Below are 22,597 nucleotides of genomic sequence, written 5' to 3'. Positions count from 1 at the left end.
TCTCATCAAGGCTGCCCATAAACGGAACAGAGAAAACACTCTGGGAGTACCCAAAAGGCTTATTACATTATGGCACCCGGATACAAAGGCAGTAATGGGGAAAAGAAAAAAAAAAAAAAAGAGAGCCTCATAATCTGCCAATATCAGGAGGAAGCTGAAAGGCGCGATCAGAATTGAGGGGAGATGCTTTATTTCAGTATCGCAGACATGAAATAAATAACCATGAACACCATCCACAAATCCCACAACTCAATGGATACAATCCACAAGAACAGAGTCCAAAACGATCTGCCACTTAACAAACCTGAGAGGAATTCAAAGAAATATAAAACACCACCAAAATGTGCATTCAGAGATCTCTTCAAACACGAAAAGCAAAGACAGATGGCTCAAAAATGCAGAGGATTCCTCTGGCCTGAGTAATGGGAATTAGCCACTCTCGACTGGTTTGCACTTGGCTCAGGAATTGGCTGGAAGACCAATCCCATAAAGCTATGCAGGAGAGCAGAGGCAGTTCCTGAGGATGACCAGCAGGCACCCTGCCTTCCTCACGACCCCAGCAGAGCTGCACCTCCCAGCACAGCCCCAGAGCTCCCAGCAGCAGCTCCAGGCCCAGGGCATGCCGCAGGCACCACGGCTCGGCCCAAGCAAACCGCGGCCCCAGCACCTGGCTCTGGCACTGCCACGCTGGCCCCAAAACCCAGAGCACCCAGCCCACAGGTGGCTGGGGATACCCAGCAACTCCCAGAGGCCTAATGAGTTGCACTGGTACACTGAAGAAACTGCTTGCTCCTAAATTGTTGGCAAAGGGATTTCAAAAGGTCATCTCCATATATTTGCACTGCTAGCAGTTAAATATCCTACAGAGCTGGATTCAAAATATTTTCCAGACACTTGGAGAATTACGGACGATCTCTGAAGGTTAGTGAGCAGCACATTTCAAGCAGCACTGCTGCCTGCCCCTAAGAGGGTGGCCCCACGAGGTGTCCCAACAGCACGGCCCCCCTGTGCCTTCTCCCTTTCCCAGCAGCCTGCCACAGGCCCCCCGCTGCCTTCCTGCCTCTTCACTGCTGCTGAACACCCCTTGGGCTTCCAAGAAGAGGGCAAAAGCTTTGTTTTTAGAGAATTCAATGAGGAAATGCACCGCCAGGATCTCAAAAAGCCATAGGAATTTTTAAATCACTATTTTTAAGAACACCAAATTTTCCAATAGAGATTTTGAAGACCAGGTTTGCACATATGCTCACAGGGGACAGACTTAGAGGGCTCCTGACGGCTCAGCGGGAGGCTTTAAGACAGAGCAGCGCTCCCCACGGTGACTCTGCTGTACAGAGCACCCCACTACCACCCAGCTTCCTCTCTCCTCATCCATCACCCCCGACAGCCAAGCTGGAAGACAAACTGCAGGCTTCTCTTCCTGCCTCCCCCTCTTGTTACCTTACAGAGAGTGGCAATGTAGTGCTAAGTCTTTTTTATTTCCTTCCTTTATTTATTAGACTTGAAATAATGTGGTACTTTAGGAGCAAGACCTCACCACTGAAATTTCAGAGAATATCTTTATAAAAGCTACAACTTCAGGCCGAACCAGCAGTCCTCCAAAACATACACAAGGCAAAAGGCACTCAAGGCTCTGTGTGGTGTTAAAATAAGCAGAGAAGGAAACATTATAATTAATGAATGTGAATGTCTGAATTCATCATGGGGCTTACAGGAAGAAAACGAAAAAAGAAAGACAAATTACCATTCTCGGTAAAGACCCCACGGAAATAAAACAAACAACATTTAGCAGAGCTCAATTTTCATTTGTCACTGAAATAATGAATACTACAATAATAATTAAATGCCCTAAAGATTTCTGTGGTAGCCAGTAATAACTGTATCATGAACCACCTAGTAAATTCCTGTAAATACTAAACCAAGCATTCTGCTGACATCATTGCCCTGGCTTGATGGGACTGGCAACAATTTTGGCTTATGATAGCTACTGGGTATCCCAACCACGAGCATGCAACTTCTCTGCTGTGACACAGTGGCCTTCCAAAAAGTGCCTTGACCCCTCACTCACACGGTGTAAACAATACGCTCCTACAGGTCCCTAAAGAACAGAAACTGCTCTCATGTTCTGCCCAGCGTGACTCAAACTCACTCCAAATTTTTCTTCAGTTAAGTTTCTTCTGATGAATTGGATATTATCTTTTTCTTGCTACAGGTGTGCAAAATACATTGCTTGATCATGGTGTACAGACCTTGGATAAAGAAGTTTCATTAAAAGCAATGAAGATGCTTTATTCAATGCAGTACCTACTTTCTGTACATTAAGTGTATTTGCAAGTAATCTCACCAAATACTGAGCCAATTTCTGCTTTCTAAAAAAGAGCAGAGTAGCAAGAAACTGAAAGCATTTGAAGACTGATTTCCACATTGTTTTACTCTTTATTTAAATAGACAGAAACCCACCCCAGGAACAAAAAGGCAAAGAAAACAGAGATGGTATTGATTGTAGTCATTTTATGAGTGACAAAAAGTCAACATAAAATGAAACGAAGCTCAGCTGCAATGTTAGAGTGGGATAGATTCAAATATATGAAATAGCCTAAGTAATCTAAGTGCGAAGTGCTAAAAACATAGAAGGAAATGTGTGCATTTGTAAAATTAAAACATTTCAAAAGGCCACTTCAATACTAAGCTGCCATAAAATCTTATTTTAATTCCAACTTGAATGATTGAACTGAGAATGAGGTGTGAATAGACCTTATGCTGCCTTTTGCACAAGATTAATTTCAGCCTTATAGCAAAATGCAGAGAGAAATTGGCACTCCTTAAAATGCCATCCTGCCCCTCCTGCTAGAGCCAGTCACCAGCTTTTAAAGAATCTAAACCTAGTCTTGGTGGGTTTTCATTCATGGGAAGGGAAAGCAGACCTCATTACCATAATCAAATGGGTCAGCAAGTGAGCAAGGATGAGAATGACCAGAAGATGTTGTGTAGTTAAAGGCAGCAAAACACCAATTACAATTAAAAATGGGAAGAAAAAGTGAATTACACACACTGTCTGTAGCAGTGGCTGCATGCAGAGCTGCCCAGAGCCCACGTCCCTGCCCCTAGCAGCACAGACCTCCCACCTGCTCCCAAGAAGAGACCCCCACCCCCCCCCAACCCTCGCCCCACGCAGGCACTAAGTGGGGCTGTCACAGGGAAACCACCCCCTTGCTTCTCCAGCCAGGGGCAGGTAACCCACTTCCACCTGGCTCACCCGGTCATTCCCCGGGCCACAATTCCCAAGGCCACAGTGCCCTGACAAACTCCATGGTTCTCCCCGGCAAAGCCAAGCCGAGTACCCTGCAAGGCTCCTGCCATGTGCAAATCCTGCCTGACATCCCAAAGACAATGCAGCCTGCTTCTGAAATGGCCCCTTATCTACACACGGGTGTTCACATCTGCTCTTTACACATATCAGACCCACTAACCATTACTTTCACCAGGGGGACTGCAGAATTAATATTCTAATTTTCCACATCACTAAAACCTCTCTGGGTTGTACAAAACATAAGATTTATCCTCTCCTGCAATCCTTTGGTACTTGTACCTCTGAATTCAGCAAGCACAGCTAGTTCAAGGCAGGTATTTTGGAACAGAATCCGAGGCAGGAACATAACTTGGCTCCAGAGAAATCTGGTTTCATTGAGAAATTCTGACCCAGATACTTCCTTACTGGATGTGGCAGAAAAAGCCTGGTAATGCCCCAGAACACAGCACATGGAGAAAACACTGCCAAAGAAGTCCAATTTAGATAACCACCCTGGCAGTTCTATGCTGTAGAACAGCTTTTTGCTGTGCTTGGAGTGGGGGAAGACTTGGAACAATTAAGTCCTTTTCACAGTGCTCTATACCCAGCGATGTCAGAAGGAAAAACAGGGTTGTTACCTTATATTTATTTTCTTTCAAGCATCAGTTATTTTGAAAACTAAAGTTTCAAAACAAATATTTATTAGATCTTTCCTATAAATAAGCATCTTTTACACAAGAAGAAGCAGTGACCCCCCACCTGTTGACTTGAGAAGATTTACTAAGCGTTCAGGGGAGCACACAAACAGCCAACATTAAAACAATGAAAAACCCAAAGCTGATTTTGTGAAGAAACCTTCACAAAATCAAGGCATCAAAATCAACAAAAAGGCCATTAAGTTTCCGCAAGGATGTTCACATATATCAGTGCAATAAGTTCCTACAGCATTATTCTCCTTCCATCTCTATCAATAATAACTATTTGTATTAAAAATACTGATGATAGGAAAGTAAAGCATGTGTCATTTACATACGATGCTAACCAAGTCAATTAGCTAACAGGTCCGTAAGTTAATGTTCAAGTAAGTCAGATAATCAAGTAGTATGGCTTGTTGACAGCAATCCCATTTTAACGCATACGAGATATTTAATACTGTAAAATAATCAAATCTGCCTTTCACTCCTTTTTATTTGTGCAGAATTGATTGAACATTTGTCAGATTTCTCCCCTCAGACCCATAGTTACTGGAGAGAAACACAAAACAAAGATGCTTTTGCTGACAGCAACTACCTGCTGGTTTTACAGCATGAAAAAAGTTTCAGATTCCAGTTACTTAGGAGTGTGTGTGTGTGCTTATGTGTGAGGGAGTTTAATCAGCTGAAACTTTATCAGCAAACATCTAGTGCTATTAAATTTTGCTACCAGTTTAGGATAGTAATAAAAGTAAGACACTTACAATTTCAACAGGTTAGGACTAGCCAAATTTCAGTTACTATACTACAAATCAGGTCAGAAACCAAATTTAAAAATGTAAATGTGAAACATGAATTTCAACCAAGTATTAATGTGCCAATCCTGAAAGTATTCATCAGGTTAACACATTGGGTCCCAAGCATTTCCACTGCTCAGAGTAGAAAACAGAAGCAGGTCACATCTTTGCAAGATCGTGATCTCCTCTTTTATTTATTAGCTTTATATCCTTCAAATAATCTTGTACAGTAACAAGTATTTCTTCTAAGTAGAAGTTAGTTTTCAAATTCATAAATGGGATTTAAAAAAGGAAAAGGACTCTACTGAAATTAGTGCAATAATGTATCTTACAATAATTGTGTTTTAGCTGATTGAGCAAAACCCACAGGTTAGTCATTCAGTCCAGCACATCTGAAATGACTGCACGAGTAGTTCCTTAGGACAGCTCTGTCTGTGCACTTTTGCAGTGGAATAGTATTAAAGAAGCTCCATTCCTCTCCAATGCTTTTTTCCTAATCAAAACGTCTCCCCATTTGCTAAACCATTGGTTAGGAATACAGCAAGTACACACCAAGGAGTGTACTTGAAGAAAGCGTAAAATGCTAAGGCTGCCAGCACAAACTGTTGCACGTACTCCCTGCTCCAACCATATGCTCCCACATATGCATCTTCCGCCTTTGCTCTAGCGCACAGTCTCGAGCTATAAGGTGCACCAGAACGGGAAATGATTCAAGTCAAACCTAACATGTGCTGGACTAGCAGGGCCTCTCGCCCATGCAACACGACCACACAAACACTTGGCCCCCTCCTAAGAAGGGGAAAGCCAGGCCACCTTTTTTTTTCTTTTTTTTTTTTTTTTCCTTTTCACAGCAGTAACACTGACAAGCCTGCAGAAGCTCGGCCTGACCCAGCTGGAAGCGGAGCTGAAGGCCAGCACCGTGCCGCTCCTGGTGTGGCCAGGACAGGCAGCTCAGCGAACCCAAAACACACCAGAGCTGAGCGTACCCGTACCGGATCCTGGCCCCAGCTCTGCGGGGTTGGCAGCAGACAACCCCAGTACCACGGACACAGTCCTCTTGCCCCCTTTCACAGACCCTTGGGTGGATTTACAGGTTGTGGGAACACACTTTCCAGCAGTCAAACAGTGCCAGTGATTTTGTACCAGCAGGACACACCAAAAAAAAAGAAAAGCCCCCCCAAGAAATAAAGCATTAGCGTAATGAAATGCCCTGGTAATTGCTTTGGAAGTGAACCAGTGAAAGTATGTGGAAAAATAACACAGGCTGCCAATACAAAAATAAAAACGGATGGAATAGTAAAGTGCCCTCTCAGTAAGTGTATCCAGCAGCAGCATCTTGTCTCACTCTGAAACAGCCTGATGCTAAGCAGGTGTAACCTGCCATGGTTCTGCAGCAATCCTAAATCAGATCAGCTGAGAATCGCCCTTGATTCTCAGAAATTCACATCTGAGTACAAGACATAAAAGAATGCAGTTTCATATATGCCTGAGAGCACTGGCATTTCTGCTAGTACCAGTTGGTTTCTAATGCTGTGTTTCATTACTAAAGCTAAGGGGAAAAAAATACAAGTCAATGACTGGCCCAATGAAAAATAAGGAGAGATGTATTTTAAAAACCTTTGTTTGTTTAGCTGTTACGAAGCTATTGCATAAGTACCCCCATACTAATTTTATTGGCTCACAGCACATATAATTTGAAAGTATTATGTTACCTGCATAAACCATACATATGGCTCAGAATGTCAGAGTAATCTGTCTGTGGGAACTGTAATGTATGGTTCTGGAAGAGAGGTGGTGTACATAAATTATGCAAGGTATTTTCTAATCCCCACAATATTTCAAGGAATGGGACAGCCATTATGTAACAAGAAATGTCTCCTACACCTTCCTGACAGATGGGACATGAACCTTATTGCTTTTCCCTGTTCCTGCAGGGCAGGTCACTCTCCCAGTTCACTGCAGCAATGTGGCACTAATTCTAAAGGCTTCATCATTCAGATTTCAGCATTTCATCATGGTGGAAAAGCTACTATTTTCCATTTGCTACACATGAAGTTAATTACTTCTTATCGAAGGAGTGCCAAAGGAATAAAAAATTGGCCAAGGTGAAGTTTACAACAGTGCATGCAATGAACAGTTTTGTCAGTAACATTAAATGGCTACTTGCTTTTTTTCTAAAAAATGGCCCTAGAATCACCGTGAAACACCCAAAACTCCTTCACCCCATAATTAAACAAGGCCAGATTTGTGTTGGGACCAGGAACACTGCTAGCTGCATCAAGCAGCTGCCACAAAGCTGCCATACCCCGCTGAACAAGCCCTTTCATTTCTGTGCTTCTCCTTCTCTAGTGCTGAGGCTCACTTCGTTTGGAGAATGGAATTGCATTAAAAGATACAAGTTCTGTCTGAACTTTAAAATAAGTGCGTGTTTTTCCCCCCCCCACACATTTAAACCACAAATCCAGACACGTAATTTGGCAATTAGCGTTATGTTGTTAATTCCTAAGAAAAAATTGGCAAGTTTAGAAGTACAGGCAGGTCTACAGAGCGCAATTTAGTAGAATGGTATTCCAAATGTATCGAACAGCACAGCGATTTATATAAGAATATGAAAATACTATTTTTGCCATTACATGTCATTAAGTCCCTTCTTCAACCCACTTGCTTTAGTTGGACCAAACCACTGTGGTTCTGAATAAGCTACGTTATTGCAGACAACAGGCAGCGAAGGGGAGACAAAAAGAACCAACATTTCCTGCCTCTGCAGCGAGAATTCACTTCGCAAAATGTCATGAAGCTAAATACAAAGAAAAACGAAAACCAAAGGTCTCTTCTAATCTTGGTGGAAAACAGTTCCTTCCAGACCTTAATCAGCAACCGAACTTTTTACCTCGAGTACATGTGCAGTGTTCACCATCCCCTGAAGTCGCGATCTTCATCATAAAGCCCTAAATGACACCATGCCTGAAGCTTCTGTAGTGACAGGGATTCATCAGATGTTATGACTGCGTGTCACAGTTGCCAAGAAGATGAAAACCCTTGGCATTTTAAGAGGCTTTGTACTTGAGGTTTATTTGTGTATGCCTTCATCAAAACTAAAGGAGCAAAAAGCTTCATCCAGCATCTGCATTATTTTTCTGTGACTAGAAGACAGCAAAAAATCTTTCACCTGTGTGTTTTTTTTATCTATTATTTTTAATTGCTATTGGAAGAAAATGAAAGATTAACATAGGGACTTTGTCCCCACCAACACATGCTCGTTCTAATTAGTTGGAGAATCAAAACACTCCAAAGACCAGCTCCTCTGCTAACTCGTATGTTGTTTAAAAAAAAAAAAAGTTTCAGCTAACCCATTGGTCAGATCAACTGCATAGGATAGAGTTTTGTCCCTTCGCGTACCTTATAAAAGGACTACAGGCAGACTAATGAACGACTCAGACAGATAACATTTGTGCTCTCATTTCTTCCAAATTATAATGCAAAATCAAAACACATTGTCTTGATTTTCTCCTGCTTACAATTTCTTCAGTCTTCTCACCTACTGAGAATTAGCAATGACCACGCTACTGCTTTGTACCAAATATTTCTGGTATTTCACATTTGCTTTGCCAAGGTATAAAGGACTCAACAAAGCACATGGCAAAGGACTACTGGATTCCATGAGCTACAATGATTTAGAAGACCGTCATGTTAAACCACGGAAGGACAAAAACATGTGCAAGTGTTTAGAGGCTGCGCTTCAACACAATACACACACACAAGTCGAGGTCCAGTTCACTGAAGCGTTACAAATCAAAATGCAATCACTTCCTTGAGCTTCAAGTGCTGTATGAGGAACTGAAAGGTTAATGAGCAAGGTGGCTTTAATTGCTTTTTCCTAAATACCTGGCCAATGAACTAAACAACCACCTTTAAAAGCTCCGTATTCCAAAATTTCTACAGCAAATGTTCTTCTGTTGGAATTTTCTATTCATGGAACTGGACTATAAATAGGGATATAATATCTTTAATAGATTGCAGAGACCATACTCTTTTCAAATATCCTGCCTTTACTAGAGGCTGTAATGACAACAGCGAAATAGCTTGGATACCGCTGGGAGCAATTTGTCAGAGCAGTGCACAGGGTCTGGGGTTTTCCTGTTGTAATTAGCGCACAGTGTATGCTCACGGCCAGCTTCAGGTACTGCAGCAATTCCAGATTCAACCCTAAGTCCACCGACTAGCAGAGCATGTCCATGTATGTTTGCATAATGCACCTTCTGTAAATTGCTCATTAGTCATTTGCAATTTATTTCAGGCATCCACCTACGGTCTTCAACTGGCTATGTCAGTGACACGTGGTTTTCACATTACTGAGACTACAGACAAGAAGAGTTTGTGCCATTTTTCCTTTTCTCAGATTGAACAGGTACAAAACATGTCATACACCATATCATAGGACAAAGTTCCAGATAATTTCACTTTGATGCAATGTGTGAGGATCTGAGTTTCATGTTACCAGAGTTACAGCTTATGTAGCTTTGCTCGCTTACTGAACAGAGAAAACCACATGAACCCCTGCCCTACACATTGGTGCAGTCATTCACAGTACAGAATTTCTTCCTGCTTTGCTGGTGATTCTGCCTAGTATATTTCACACAATAATTTCTGCTCGATCTTGCTCAGTTAAATTCAGAAACAAAAATATAATTGCATTGAAAGGAAAGCTGTATTAAGCTTGATCTAGACAGAACTCATTTTCTCACTTTCACTGGGTGGACTCCAAAATTCTCAACCAACCATGTCTACAAAAATGTCACAACTGCAGCTGTAGGCACTGTGAGCCACAAGCACCGCTCTGAGAGGAGGAGCGTGACAAGGTGTGACAACCAGCAGGACGCAGAATGTCCGTGGGTGGCGGTGAGAACCAAGAACAAGCACGGTGCCTACCAGGATTTGGGCGAGACGTTCCACAGTGCAGATCAATCAGGTTTTTGTCAGGTCATAAAAAGCACAGGTTGGATAACCTTGGAGCGAGGAGCCATGAGGACAGCGATTTGCACCCAATGGTACTGCTGTTCACAGCAAATTCAATACAAAACTCAGTGATTTAACACGTGTGAACAGACCCATCTTTGCAAACCCTACTTCAGGAAGATGCAGAGGACCCAGAGTTACACCAACAACCAGTATACTCAGTTGAGGCTTTTCTTGGCCTCTCATGCAGTTTTTTTAATCCTTACATTACCCCCCCCCCCCCCCCAACAAAGGTGACAGGGTTTCACTCTGTCCTACTTTTAGTTTAGAAACTGTTGGTTCAAATAGAAAATCACCATACTTGAGGAAGAAACTGACTCCGCAAAAGATCGCAGGCAAGCAATGAAAGACAAAAGGTGTTGATAAAATATGCCAATAAATTGAGAATCTTACCATTACAGAAAACTGAACTTCACTGTTTCAAACTTTCACTTCCTGATGCTAGATCTCATCTGTGCTTTGTTAGGTTACTGAAAGTTTAGCGTATCATTTGTTTTTTTTTTTCTTGTCACATTTTGGCTCGTGCAGTAAATACTATAAATGAATTTAAAAAACAAGAGTATTTTACTTGACTACTCCAGTACCAGTAAGAAATTCTAGCCTCACATTTTAGAAACCATTTTCTTCACTATGGTCTTTTCCTTAGTGTGTATTATCTTTCAACCTGAGCAGGTTGTTGTGCACATTTATGAAGACTAAGGTGCTTTTTGCATTTCAGGGAAAGCAAAATTGTAAACAAGAAAACATAGTTCTTAAGACAGCAAGAGATAAATTCAGCGTTCACACCAACGTGAAACAGACATGATAGGTCAGATTGTTTCAGTGGTAGCATTCAGCAAAAGCATCTTACTCAAGAGCAAGCCTAAGATCTACACATTTGCGAACTCATAGCATTTTCTTACTTATTTCCAAGACCTAAAGTTTCCTGTGTAGGTTTTGAGACTCCTAGTTTGAAGAAGAAAGCATTTTCTCCAACCCCACCGAAGTTTCCAAATCAAATCAACACTATGCCTGTTCTCACGAGCACATCAACCCATCTAGGACAGAACAACTGCTTCGGTAGGAAGGACACGAGCACTGCTGCTGTATTCTGTAGGCAGGAAAAAAATCTTCACCTGCTTTCTTCTTTTTGAAAGCTTGGGCCAGACCTGGCAGCTGACTCCCTCTTACCATCAAATTCATCTTTCCTTACACCTTATTTTTATTACAAAGAAGAAATGCAAGCTTGAAGAGAGATACTCTTTACAAGGCAAATACTGAAACGATCGAACTCAGCAACTTCCACATGAAGAGTGATGAGGCTGTGAGAAGGCAGTACACAATTTACTGTCAATAGCATAACGATTCAAAGCCTTTTCCCCAGGGCATAGCATCTTTTCCTAGCTGAAAGGGCAAGCTTAGCCTATTGCAACATCAAGCAGCAGATGAATGACCATGTTGCCACGCTTGTTTTGGGGACTGATCATGTCCAATTAATTCCTAGAAGAAATCAATTGTTCTTACCTACCTCATTTACATTAATAAGAAAATATTAATGACTTTACTGCCCATACATATTGGAAGTAGAGGTCACATTTATGTTTCAGCTTGATGGTATTTCAAGACAATTCACCATCTCCTAGGAGAGAACAAATAAAACCACACAATTTTTCTGGTTATTCAGCATTAAAAATCAAGTATTTCTCTGTGCATGTTACTGACAATGGGATCTTATGCCAATTAGTCTTGGATTACTGCCTTATTTCCATGGGTGGAATTTTTATCATACACAATAGAAAGCACATAACCATTTGCTTCCATTGCTAACTTTATGTTGAGCAAAACACTACGTACAGAAATGCGACCACGGTCACCATTTCCTGTTCAGATAGCCAGAAAGTCCAACACACCGTAAGAAGAACGGTGATACATATGTGCAGGTAAAAGCAGTTCATACCATTTCATTCCTGGAAACCATCCTCAGAAAAGCATTCAGATTGAATCTTTGTGGTGGGATTTAAAACTCATAACGACTGCCAGAAACTTAAATAACGCTTTATCAGACGCTGGGATTAGCCTCTTTGCAAGCTACACACTATGAATAGTACACGTCTGAGCATTCATTCTGGACTTCCTTCTCGAGGGAGAAATATAATAGGAAGGTATTTCAAGACTAAATTCAGAACTTGATTGCATTATTCTGTTCAGCACATACTGCTATCATTTCTGGTAAAGTGTCCTAGTTAAGGGTTACGGTAAATTGATCACATAATACTAAAGGAATTTATCATGTAATAGAAAAGGAATTTAAGAGCTGAATAGCTGATATTATTAATAAAACAGGTCTGTGAACAGAGACAGTTAAGGGATACAGCTTATATCATTACCTGATCCTACATTCAATTAGAGTTGGTAAAATCAGACTTGCAAAGTCAAAATAGACTCGCAATCATTTTTTTCCAACTGGAAACTTCTGCCTGGGCAGTGCGAGGGTGGGGATTTGCTCCCTGCATATTTTCTGCCACTACAAGTGGCCCACACGCTTTGCATCTCCTTTTGGATCACAAGTACAAGCCCATCTGTGCAGAGAGGCTCTGCTGCCCCCCTCCGTGGTATCTGACAGGATTCAAAATACTAAGCAAAATGCCAGCCACTCTGAAGATCTATGGACCGAGATCTCTGGCTGTGAAAAAGAAAAGCTGACAACAAAAAGCCATTGGAATACAATTAAACCTGGAAAGCCACCTCAGTAACTCTAAGTAACGGCACACAAGGAATTCAAAGCGTGTAGGCACACGACTGACTTCAGTATTGTGGTACATATATTAACGAGCTTCAAATCCTGTGCTGCTACACTTGAAAGCAATAGAACACATCTCAACCAGGCAGTCACCTCTGCTCTAGCTCATCGCTACTAATGTTTTTGCTGACAGGTTTTAAGATATATAGGTAAGGGAGAACAACATGCAATTGTCTCTAGGTTGTTGATTATCTCTGAAGATGAACTTCGACGCAGGCACAGAACTAATTAAAACTGATGCATTTAGTCAAAATACGGTTTAATTCCTCATGAGAGGGATACAACACCAAGAACAAACAGCTAGCGCAAACGTTTTATATCATCTCACTGATAAGCTATTTTTTCAGACCACACTTGTCATTATTCAAGTCTATTTTATACCAGAGCAGATAGGAGACTGCTCTTTTGCTCCCATTTCTGAAAGAGCAAACCCCGTTTAAATAAACGCTGCCTCTGACCCTGCACGTGCATGCACTTTTTCCTCCTTCTCTACCATAATACTTGTGCCTGTTAAACGATCCGCAGCGGTCATTAGGGAAGGCAGATGCTGAGTGCTTTAGCAGAGCAGCCAACAGCAAATCAAGTGCCTTGTGACTGCATTTTTTTTTTTTTATCATGATGTTCAGACTCCATGCTGTCCCCAGTGGAGGCAAAGCCACTCCATTTTGGTCAAGGGGAAATTCACCATTGCTCCAGGGGCTTCACAAGGGAACAGTTTTCTGCCTTTCCTCCTCAGCTTCTTAAAATGTTTTAAATTTATTTTTTCTCTTGCTTTGCCCAAACTAAATAAGATCCTGAAGTGTATGATTGCCATCCTAGTGGTGCCTCTTCACTGTATTTTACATACTTAGTCACAATCTGCAATGGGTCAAACTGTTAATAAAAGATAGAATTTAACTTTACATTTCCCATTTCTCAGAAAGAGCAAAACTAAAGTTAGCCATATATTAACTTCAGCTTTCTAGTTAATATCTAAAATGACTATTACCATATAACCAAGTTACTACAGTATTTCTAATGCATCCTGACCCCCAAAATGTTCCCTTACAGGGGAAAAATCCCTTTTCCTTGTTGCTGATGAACAGGAACACTAGATCATTATTCTCATAGTCGGGGTTGTGCAAAGAGGCCTCGCACGCAAAACAAATTCATTTTACTGTATAATTGCACTTCACATTAGAACCACAGATTTGGAATTTAACACCTTATTGAGTCAATGAAACTCATATTGACGTGAATGGTACCAGTCTTCCTGTATATTTTCCTAAGTAACAATTTATTCTACACCATTAATCTATATTCTAGTAACCAGCTGTATACAATGAATTACTAGAAAAAACATGTAATTTGTTTTTCCTTGAGTTTGCTTAAGATGGTTATTACCAGATAAAATCCATTTCACAATTAAGAAAAAAAGCAGTTTAGTAACCAGTTGCATCCTATTACCTCACCCCTGGAGAGTTATGGTACTGTCTGACCAAGGGTAAAGCTTCTCCTTAAATACATTTAAAAAATATATCTGCTGTAGCAAAGTATCTGTCTTGCTCTTAAAATCCTCCTGAACCGTGATAAAAAGCAAGGTGTCACAATCCTTACCCATCTTCTAAAACAGGAGTATAAGAGAAAGAACTCCTGATACCTAGCTCATTTTCTTCAACAGTTTCTTCTCATTTTATTATAGAATATACTAGAGAGGTTTGTCTTTTAGTAGATAGTGGAAAGGACGTGTTGGGGAAAAGGTTGTTGTCTGTCATTTCTAATATCTTACCTCCCATGACAGTTCACATTGTTTAGGTGAAGAGTTTGCAAGTTTTGGGCTGCAAGCCTCAGCAGGCCAAAATGAGCTGCAAATATATGGAAGGGGAAGATCACAAACATCACGGTTTTTTCCTCTCCTGTTTATACTTTTATTAAAAAAGGAACTCCAAAACAATTGATCATGTGCCGCATGGCTACCTGGCAAATGCAGCAAGCATGCTGAAACAATAGGGGATGTGAACTGGTGTATTTATTTCAATAAGTGCCATATGTATTTTGGAATTCGGTAATCGTGGATCTGGCACCTCTTTATAATGTATTTGGGACAGATTGGAACATTTTTCTGAGATTGCTACAACGAGGTGCTTCTGCCTGCCTTTGGCTAGCCTACCTTTTACTGTTCATGTTTCCTGAAAGGACAGGAGTGGAAATAAGTTATGATCTACGACGGCCCATAGAGACACAAATCAAAGTGATACTGCCAGTTTCTGTGTTTTTATTTCTCAATTCCCTTGCCTCCCCCTCCCCAGTTAGTTATTTTCTCAATAGGATCACACTGAAGCACCCATTACCAGTACTTCCTAGCTACTGCAGTAGGTGCACTTAGCTAGGAAGAAGTGCAACGCTGAATTACTTGGAAGACATCTGCCTTTACCAATTGCATTTTGCAAAAGAAAGCTTAAGTTGTTCCAAGAGCAAGAGCTGAAATAGTGCAAGTACACACCCCCTACCAGCATCAGATTTATCCTAGTAGTTAAAAGCTGTCTTAACTCATTGCCAACATGCTGAAGAGATTAAGAAACATCTATCTTGATGAGCAAAAGCAAGATGTCAGTCTCATTGAAATCTGTCAGAGGCTCAGGTACCTGGGAACAATCTATCTTGCAATGGGTAGGACCATCTATCCTTCAATAAGAGAGGGAATTCCAGGAGCTTATACCCAACCTTTCCCATTAGATTTCCAAGCCAAAAAGAGCACTGGTAAGGTTTGTCACTGTAATGTTACATTTGTTATGTTACTGCAACATTTGATATTCATACTTCACATGTAGCAGGGCAGGAGGGAACAACTGACCAGCATCTTCGGGTATATCATTCATCAGGAACCTCTGATAGCAAGAAGTATTTTAACAGACAAAATACCCTATGCCTGTTAAAAGCGTTAAGAGTATGCTCAAGTGCAGAGTTTCCACACCAAATGCCAGAACTACATAACACAGGGACCTGTGGCTAGACAACCTAAGTTCAAACTTCATACTTTATACTCTAAGCAGTTTTAAATGCTTATAGACAGCGTTCATATTCCTTTCACAACCACAGAAACACTGACTCAGCCCTGAGATCCCCTGACACCACGCTCTTTTGAGACTGACCACCACCACAAGCACCAGAACAGCCCCAATTAAGAGCCAAATGGTGACTGCCGCACTTGCTGTATGTTCATCTGCAGATCTCCACAACCTCACTGCCTCTCTGACTTGCTGTAGCAAGGAAGCCAAAGAAAACAGTCATACATCTGATAGAAGACCAGTGTGTCCTTCTAACTTCTTGAAGTGTGTTACCATTGAGTAGCACTCATGCTTTGAGGGAGGGGGAAGGATAAGGACTTGTTATGTATGTCTTTATTTCCATGCAAGTTACAAAAGGCATTATTTACTACCTCTTCCCAACTCAACCACATTCATCTCCTTGTACTGTGTGTTTCCATTCCAAAATCACGAGATCCCTCCTTGCTCCTGTTTTGCCTTGTGACACAGAAATACCTGCCATAGTTTTACATATTATTTGTACACTCTAGCACAGAATATTACACTAATTAGTTTCAAACGATTAGTTTATTTTTCTTTTTAAAGCTTTTAAGCAGAAGCAAAGCACCTAACTCTTCCTAAAGGGACTTCAGCAACAGAAGACAGGTGTTGCAACTCATCTTGGACCTATAGGAACACTGGCTACACCAACTCTTTGTCAGGTACTCCACACAGAAGACTAGCAAAGACCTTTTTGTGGTATTTGTGTTCCCTTCCCCATCTTCATGGAGCATTCTTGTTTCACATTATTTGCGCTGGTAACACTAGCTTATAGACCTTAGTGCACAAGATTTCGTTACTTCTGCAATACTTGGTTTAAACGATGGTGATCTGGTCATTTCTTCATTATGTAACCAAGTTCTGTCCACAGAATGTGATTAAACATAAGATTTTTTTTCATCTAATTAACAAAGTTTGTTGTCCCACTCATTTTTACTGTGCAAAAGGAAACCAAAAAACATTTAATGTAACAGACTATGGAAAAGGGAAGAACAACACAGGAACAGAGCATCCTATATTTTACTGCGGTTTTCCTTGGACATGATTTGCATATTAGCACATAGTATGGTAGCTAATAAAGCTTGCTAGTTCGAGGACACTTCAACAAGCTTTCCAGTTAGCTTTCTCTCACCTTCACTTAGACCCAGAGGCTAAGTCATACACAAGACCTAGAAGCACAAAAAAAAAAAAAAAAAGCCACCAAGACAGCCTCACGAAGACCACTACTACTGAATTAACCACGAGTTTGTGGTTTTCAGGTTTTAAACTCCACCTTCCCTTTTTAACATCTGGTGAGCCTCCAGCAAGAAAAGAAACAGGACTACCCTGACCAAAACACATTTGAACTGTAATACTTGAAAAAAAATAACTCAGTTTTTTGTTAGCAAACATACATTTTATTAGCTGAGAAGTAAGCACTGAAGAGAAAACCATTTCCTGCTGGTGAGCAGGAGAATCAGCAGTGCAATTACAAAGAAGCACCAGGCCTTCCTGGCAGACTTAACATACAGTCATAATAAGTGTTATCATCAGTCCCATCAATGTTTGTTTCCAACCCAGATCAACATATAGTGCTCCTGCCTTTCGTATCAAATACAGAGTTAATCAGGATCGCCAAATTTCAAAAGTTTTTTGTGTTGCTTTTGTGTTCACGCATCAGTGCTCTGCTCATTTCCTCAAATCTTCCTCTACTTCCAACAGTAAGTCAGTCCACACACTTAGGCCACGGACTTGAAAGTCTCCATCCCGTGCCTTCAGGAGTTTGAGAGCAGCTTGGGTCTGTTCCCTGAGCGGCACAGGTCCCTTACACAGACAGCTGAAGCGCTCCCTCAGCTCCTCCCAGGACAGTTCACTCTCATCGGGGCAGCTTTTAACCCACTGCCCCTGCAAGGGGTCATACAGCAAGCAGCTTCCCCAGTCACTCAAGAGGTCCAAATAACGTTTGCTTATTTGCGAATAGTGAGCAGCTAACGAAGCAAGAAGAGAGCCCGGGAGCTGCTGACAGAAGGCAGCAAACCTCTCCGCGTCCTCCAGCAGCCAGGAAAGCAGGGGGTCAGCCCCTGCTTCCTCCTCCTGCTGGGGGCCTCCCCCCTGCCGCAACAGCAGCAGCGCTGCCGCCACCACCCGGAAGGCTCTGGGCTCGGGCAGCTGTTGCAGGACCCCTCCGAGCCAGCGGGACTCCCCCGGGGGCTCGTCCCGCAGGCGGCCCAGCAGCAGCCCCGCTTCGGCGGCCACCCGCGGCTCCGAGTCCCCGAGGGACGGCGGCGGCGTGGAGCTGCGGAGCGGCTCCAGCAGGCGGGAGGCCGCCTTCCTGCGGGCCAGCAGCGCCAGGCGGCCGGGCCGGGCGGCGGGGGGCTGCAGCAGGCGCTGGAGGAGGCGGCGGCAGGCGGCGGGCGGCAGGGCACGGTTCTCCAGCAGCGCCAGGCCCAGCAGCTCTTTGCAGCGCCCCAGCTGCCCGAAGGCGAGCGGAGCGCCCGGCCGGGCCCGCCGCAGCCGCTGCCCCACGGCGTGGCGGAGCCGGGGCCGGGCGCGGAGGCGGTCGTGGAGATGCTGGAAGTAGCGGCCCCAGTCCAGGGCCCGCTCCAGGGTCGGCGGGTCCCAGGCACGCACCAGCGCGGAGCGGCACACGGCCAGCAGCGCCGGTAGCTGCGCCACCTGCCCCAGCACCGCCTCCATACCCCCGCTGCCGCCGAGCCCGCCGCCGCGCCCCAGCACCGCCTCCCGCCGGCGACCGGAGCCGATCCGAGGCGGCGAGGGAGGGGGTTAGGGACGCCATTGGCCGAGCCGGGCGTCAATTCGCTGCCTTCCCCTTAAAGAGGAACGGGGCGGGCACCGCGGCCATTACGTGAGGAGAACCCTCAGCGCAGGGCGAGAGGGGAGCTTTGCCGCGCTCCCCGATGAGTCAATTTAGACGTTAAAAAATAAACAAAACGCATTTGTGACTCCTATACACAGCGTAAAGAAACTAAAGCTATTCACAGGCACCCTGTGTGGGGGTATTTGGCATCTCTTGGGGCGGCTGCGTACCTAAAGGGTGGCCGTGTGGCCACAGGGCAGGCATGTTGTTCCCCTTGGGGCTGGCTCCCAGCCCTGCTCTGAAGGCAGCCTACAGCCGAACCCAGCTTACCTGCACCCCACGGTGCCTCACCACTTACAGCCTACCCCCTGTCAGCCATGCCCCAACTGGCCACCCTTCCCAAATCACCATGTCTGCGCCTCAGACAGAGAGGCCTCTTGCTGCTGAGGGAGCCACGAGCTGCCATCCTGTCCTCTCAACCCCCCAAAATTCTGGAAGGTTCCCTCACAGGCATCTACCCTGGGGGCAACCTGACCAACACCTCACACAAACCATGGTGTAAATGTGCCATAACCGCTCCCCACACTCAGCGATAAGAGAAAGTCATTCCTTCCCTTCCCTTCCCTCCTGTGCCAGCAGGAGCTGAAGGCCATTTCTCCACAGCACACACAAAAAAAACTTAAAACCAGCGTAAACTGGCATACTTGTGGGATCAGCAGCTCAGAGGGACTTTCTTCATGCCCGTGTACTGAAGAGCACCTCACGGAGAACAGCGCGTTTCCTCCGTCCTCGTCCCTTTGAGAGCTGTGCACACAGCACTGCCTCACAGCGCAGCAGGGCCAGGCCCGGCCAGCTTCCAGCACCTTCCGTGGGGCCCTGGCGGCTCCTGAGGGCTGGGGAGGCTGCAGGCCTACAGTTTGGGGCGCTCCTCATGGGCACATGGAATTTGTTTGGAAACAGTAGCAGAACCCAAACCTCAAGGACAAAGAATAATGCTCTTCTTAAGCAGATGCCCTGTTTGATTTTCTGTTTTTCCCTACACCCTAGTGCTGAATATATTCCCCCTCTACTCTGCCCTTGTGAGGCCCCGCCTGAAGTACTACAACCAGGTGTGGGGCCCCCAGCACAAGAAAGATGAAGACCTGTGAGAGCAAGTCCAGAGGAGGGCCACAAAGGTGACAAGAGGGCTGAAGCACCTCTCCTATGAAGAAAGGCTGAGAGAACTGGGGCTGTTCAGCCCGGAGAAGAGAAGGCCCTGTGAAGGCCCCGTGAAGGCCCCATTGCAGTCTTTCAATACTTAAAGGGGGTTTATCAAGAAGGTGGAGAAGGAGTATTTGCTAAGGTAGATAATGATAGAACAAGGGGGAATGGTTTTAAACTAAAAGAGAATATATTTAGTCTAGACATTTAGGCAGAAATTCTTCACTGTAAGGGTAATAAGGCACTGGAAGAGGTTACCAAGAAAAGTTGTGGATGCCTTATCCCTGAAAACATTCAAGACCAAAATAGATGGGGCCTTGGTCAACCTGATCTAGTGTGTAGCATCCCCACCTCTGTCAGAAAAGTTGGAGCTAAATGATCTCAAAGATCCCTTCAAATCTAAGCCATTCTATAGCTTCCTTTGGGTTTTCTAACACAAATAAATTGTTCCCTGGTTACAAACCCCAATCCTAAAGACAACTTCTAGTCATTGAGAACCAGCTTTAATAACATAATGCTTCCAAAATAAATCAACCTAAAAATAAAAACAATCTAAACAGAAGCATGGGTACTACCCTTTGCTACTAAAACCTTTTCCTAGACTGCTCAAGGATAGTGGTTTAGGAACCTTCTGTCTTAAGTACCCTCATGAAAACACGTACCCTTTCACACCTGAGTGCCCTTATCCTATTATTTCAGTCATCTATTTAGGAAAGAACAGAGTTCACCTGTAAGTTAAGGGCCTAGTACAAGAATTACTGAGTGAAATCCTATGGCCATTGTTGTTGAAAGAGAATGGTATCTCTCAGTATCTATGAATACACTATAATTATTGCTTCTATTGTTAATAAGTTTGTACTTTCCTATCATCTACCGTGTCCATCTATTCCAAAGCATATTAGAAACTAATAAAAATTAAAGGAAAGATGGAGCGCACAAGCTCTAGTTACATACAGTAAGTAGGTCTCTGTAGAGCTGCCTGAAAAATGGAATTTCTGCTGTATGAAAAACTCTGAGTATTTCAACTCTTGGTTCTGTCTCAAATTAGGATAAAAAGTCTAAATATCAGTATTTTTTTTCAACAATGGGATACTGACTGACATCTCTATAATAAAAAGGTTGTGAAAAAAGATGTTTATGTATTTCTAGGTATTGCAGCTGCATTTGGAGTCCTGAGTCATGATGGGGCACAGTTGATGTATATAATATAAAATATAAAGACTAATCCAAAGAAGTAACAGCATTCTGCATAAGATAACATTAGGAGATGAATTTAAGGAACAAACAAAATGAACGAGGTAACACTGAGGCAGTTATGATTCATATGTTAAATGGTTACATGACAACACAACAATAGTCTCTAAAATAGTCATTCTTGTACTACACTTGCTGTTGAAGGAAATCCCTTTCTGCTTTTTTTTTTTAAAAAAAAAAAGGGAGGGAAGGGAAGGGAAGAACGGGGGGAAGAGAGGGAGAGGGAGGAAGAGGGGGAACGAGGGAAAGGGAGGGGGAGGAAGCATGCCTGGCCACTCACAAAGCGTATTTTGAGTTGTTCCACGGCAAGCATGGAGCCTATTGATCTGCTGATGCTGTTGCCATCTAGTAATCAAATGTAAATTGAATAAACTTGGTTTCTTTCTCACAGGTTAATTATTTCTTTGTATTTTTAAGTGCTAGTACCTTCACTTTTCTGTTTTAGCTCTAGTAAAGTAATAGCTTGGGTAGTCTTAGGGCTTTTCATTGTAGCAGCAGAATTATTCAGTATCAGCTCTTGTTATTTCTGTAGTTATTTTCTATCAATTTGTGTTGTCTGTTGTAACTCAATAGTATCACTGAGCAGTTTTGCAAGTATTACTTTGAATTGTTTATACAGTAGTGCTGAGTTGGGTTTTTATAAGAGGAAGAGGAGTGGAAGAGCAAGGAGGCACTTACAAAAGTAAGCAGTGTAAGACAGGATGTGCAGTGTAAGGCAAAGAGATGATGTTAATAAACTTATTGTGACTTTGGTCACAATAACCCTATGCACTACAGGCTATACACTACAACAACCCTATAACCCTGTAACACTACAGGCTTGGGGTAGAGTGGCTCAAAAGCTGTGCAGAGGAAAAAGATCTTGGGGTGCTGGTCAATGCTTGCCTGAACATGAGCTGACAGCGTGCTCAAGTGGCTAAGAAGGCCAATGGCATCCTGGCTTTTGTCAGGAATAGTGTAGCCAACAGGACCAGAGAGATGATTGCCCCCCTGTACTCTGCTCTGGTGTGGCTGCACCTCGAGTACTGTGTTCAGTTTTGGACTCCTCAGTACAAGAAGGACATGGAGGCCCTGGAGTGTGCCCAGAGAAGGGCAGCAAAGCTGGTGAAGGGCCTGGAGCACAAGTCCTGTGAGGAATGGCTGAGGGACCTGGCGTTGTTTAGTCTGGGGAAGAGTAGGCTCAGGGGAGACCTTCTTGCTCTCTACGACTACCTGAAAAGAAGTTGCGGGGAGCTGGGGGTCAGCCTCTTCTCACAGATAACTGACCCTGGCAATTACAGGGCTGTCAGTCTCATGTCAGTGCCTGGTAAAATTATGGAGAAAATTATCCTTGAAGTTATTGAAGCACACCTGGGGGACAATACAGTCATTGGTCCCAGCCAACATGGGTTCACGAGGGGTAGGTCCTGTTTGACTAACTTGATTTTTTTTTTTTTTTTCCGATAAGATCACCCATCTAGTCGATCAAGGGAAACCAGCTGATGTGATCTTTTTGGACTTCAGAAAAGCTTTTGACACAGTTTGCCATAGGATCCTACTGGACAAAATGTCCAGCATACAGCTAAACAAAAACATCATGCGATGGGTGAGCAATTGGCTGACGGGCAGGGCTCAAAGGGTTGTGGTAAATGGGGCTGCATCAGGATGGTAGATGGTCACCAGTGGGGTCCCTCAAGGCTCCATTTTAGGGCCAGTCCACTTCAATGTTTTT

The 22,597-nt window shown here is 43.4% G+C and overlaps 1 protein-coding gene and 1 long non-coding RNA gene across 2 annotated transcripts in view; both read right to left on the bottom strand.

Moving 5' to 3' along the window:
• LOC310900310 overlaps nt 1-21,032 on the bottom strand; it is a 184,719-nt gene extending 163,687 nt beyond the window's left edge. Inside the window, exon 1 of the long non-coding RNA XR_014585004.1 lies at nt 19,137-21,032. This is a non-coding gene — a long non-coding RNA (uncharacterized lncRNA). The remainder of the gene's footprint in view (nt 1-19,136) is intronic.
• On the bottom strand, nt 17,010-18,346 carry FANCF (FA complementation group F). Its single transcript, XM_083838075.1, has one exon. It carries the CDS (start codon nt 18,309-18,311, stop codon nt 17,304-17,306), a length of 1,008 nt encoding a protein of 335 aa, XP_083694201.1. The 5' UTR covers nt 18,312-18,346; the 3' UTR covers nt 17,010-17,303.
• Nucleotides 21,033-22,597: the final 1,565 nt, after the last annotated feature.

This window comes from Anser anser (genome assembly GCF_964211835.1).
Source record: "Anser anser genome assembly, chromosome: 5".
Lineage (NCBI taxonomy): Eukaryota > Metazoa > Chordata > Aves > Anseriformes > Anatidae > Anser > Anser anser.
Note: the sequence above shows the minus strand (reverse complement) of the source record. Positions and strands in the feature narration are given on the sequence as shown.

Coding starts and splice junctions, on each gene's coding strand:
- FANCF (XM_083838075.1), bottom strand. CDS start 18,311: ATGGAGGCGGTGCTGGGGCAGGTGGCGCAGCTACCGGCGCTGCTGGCC.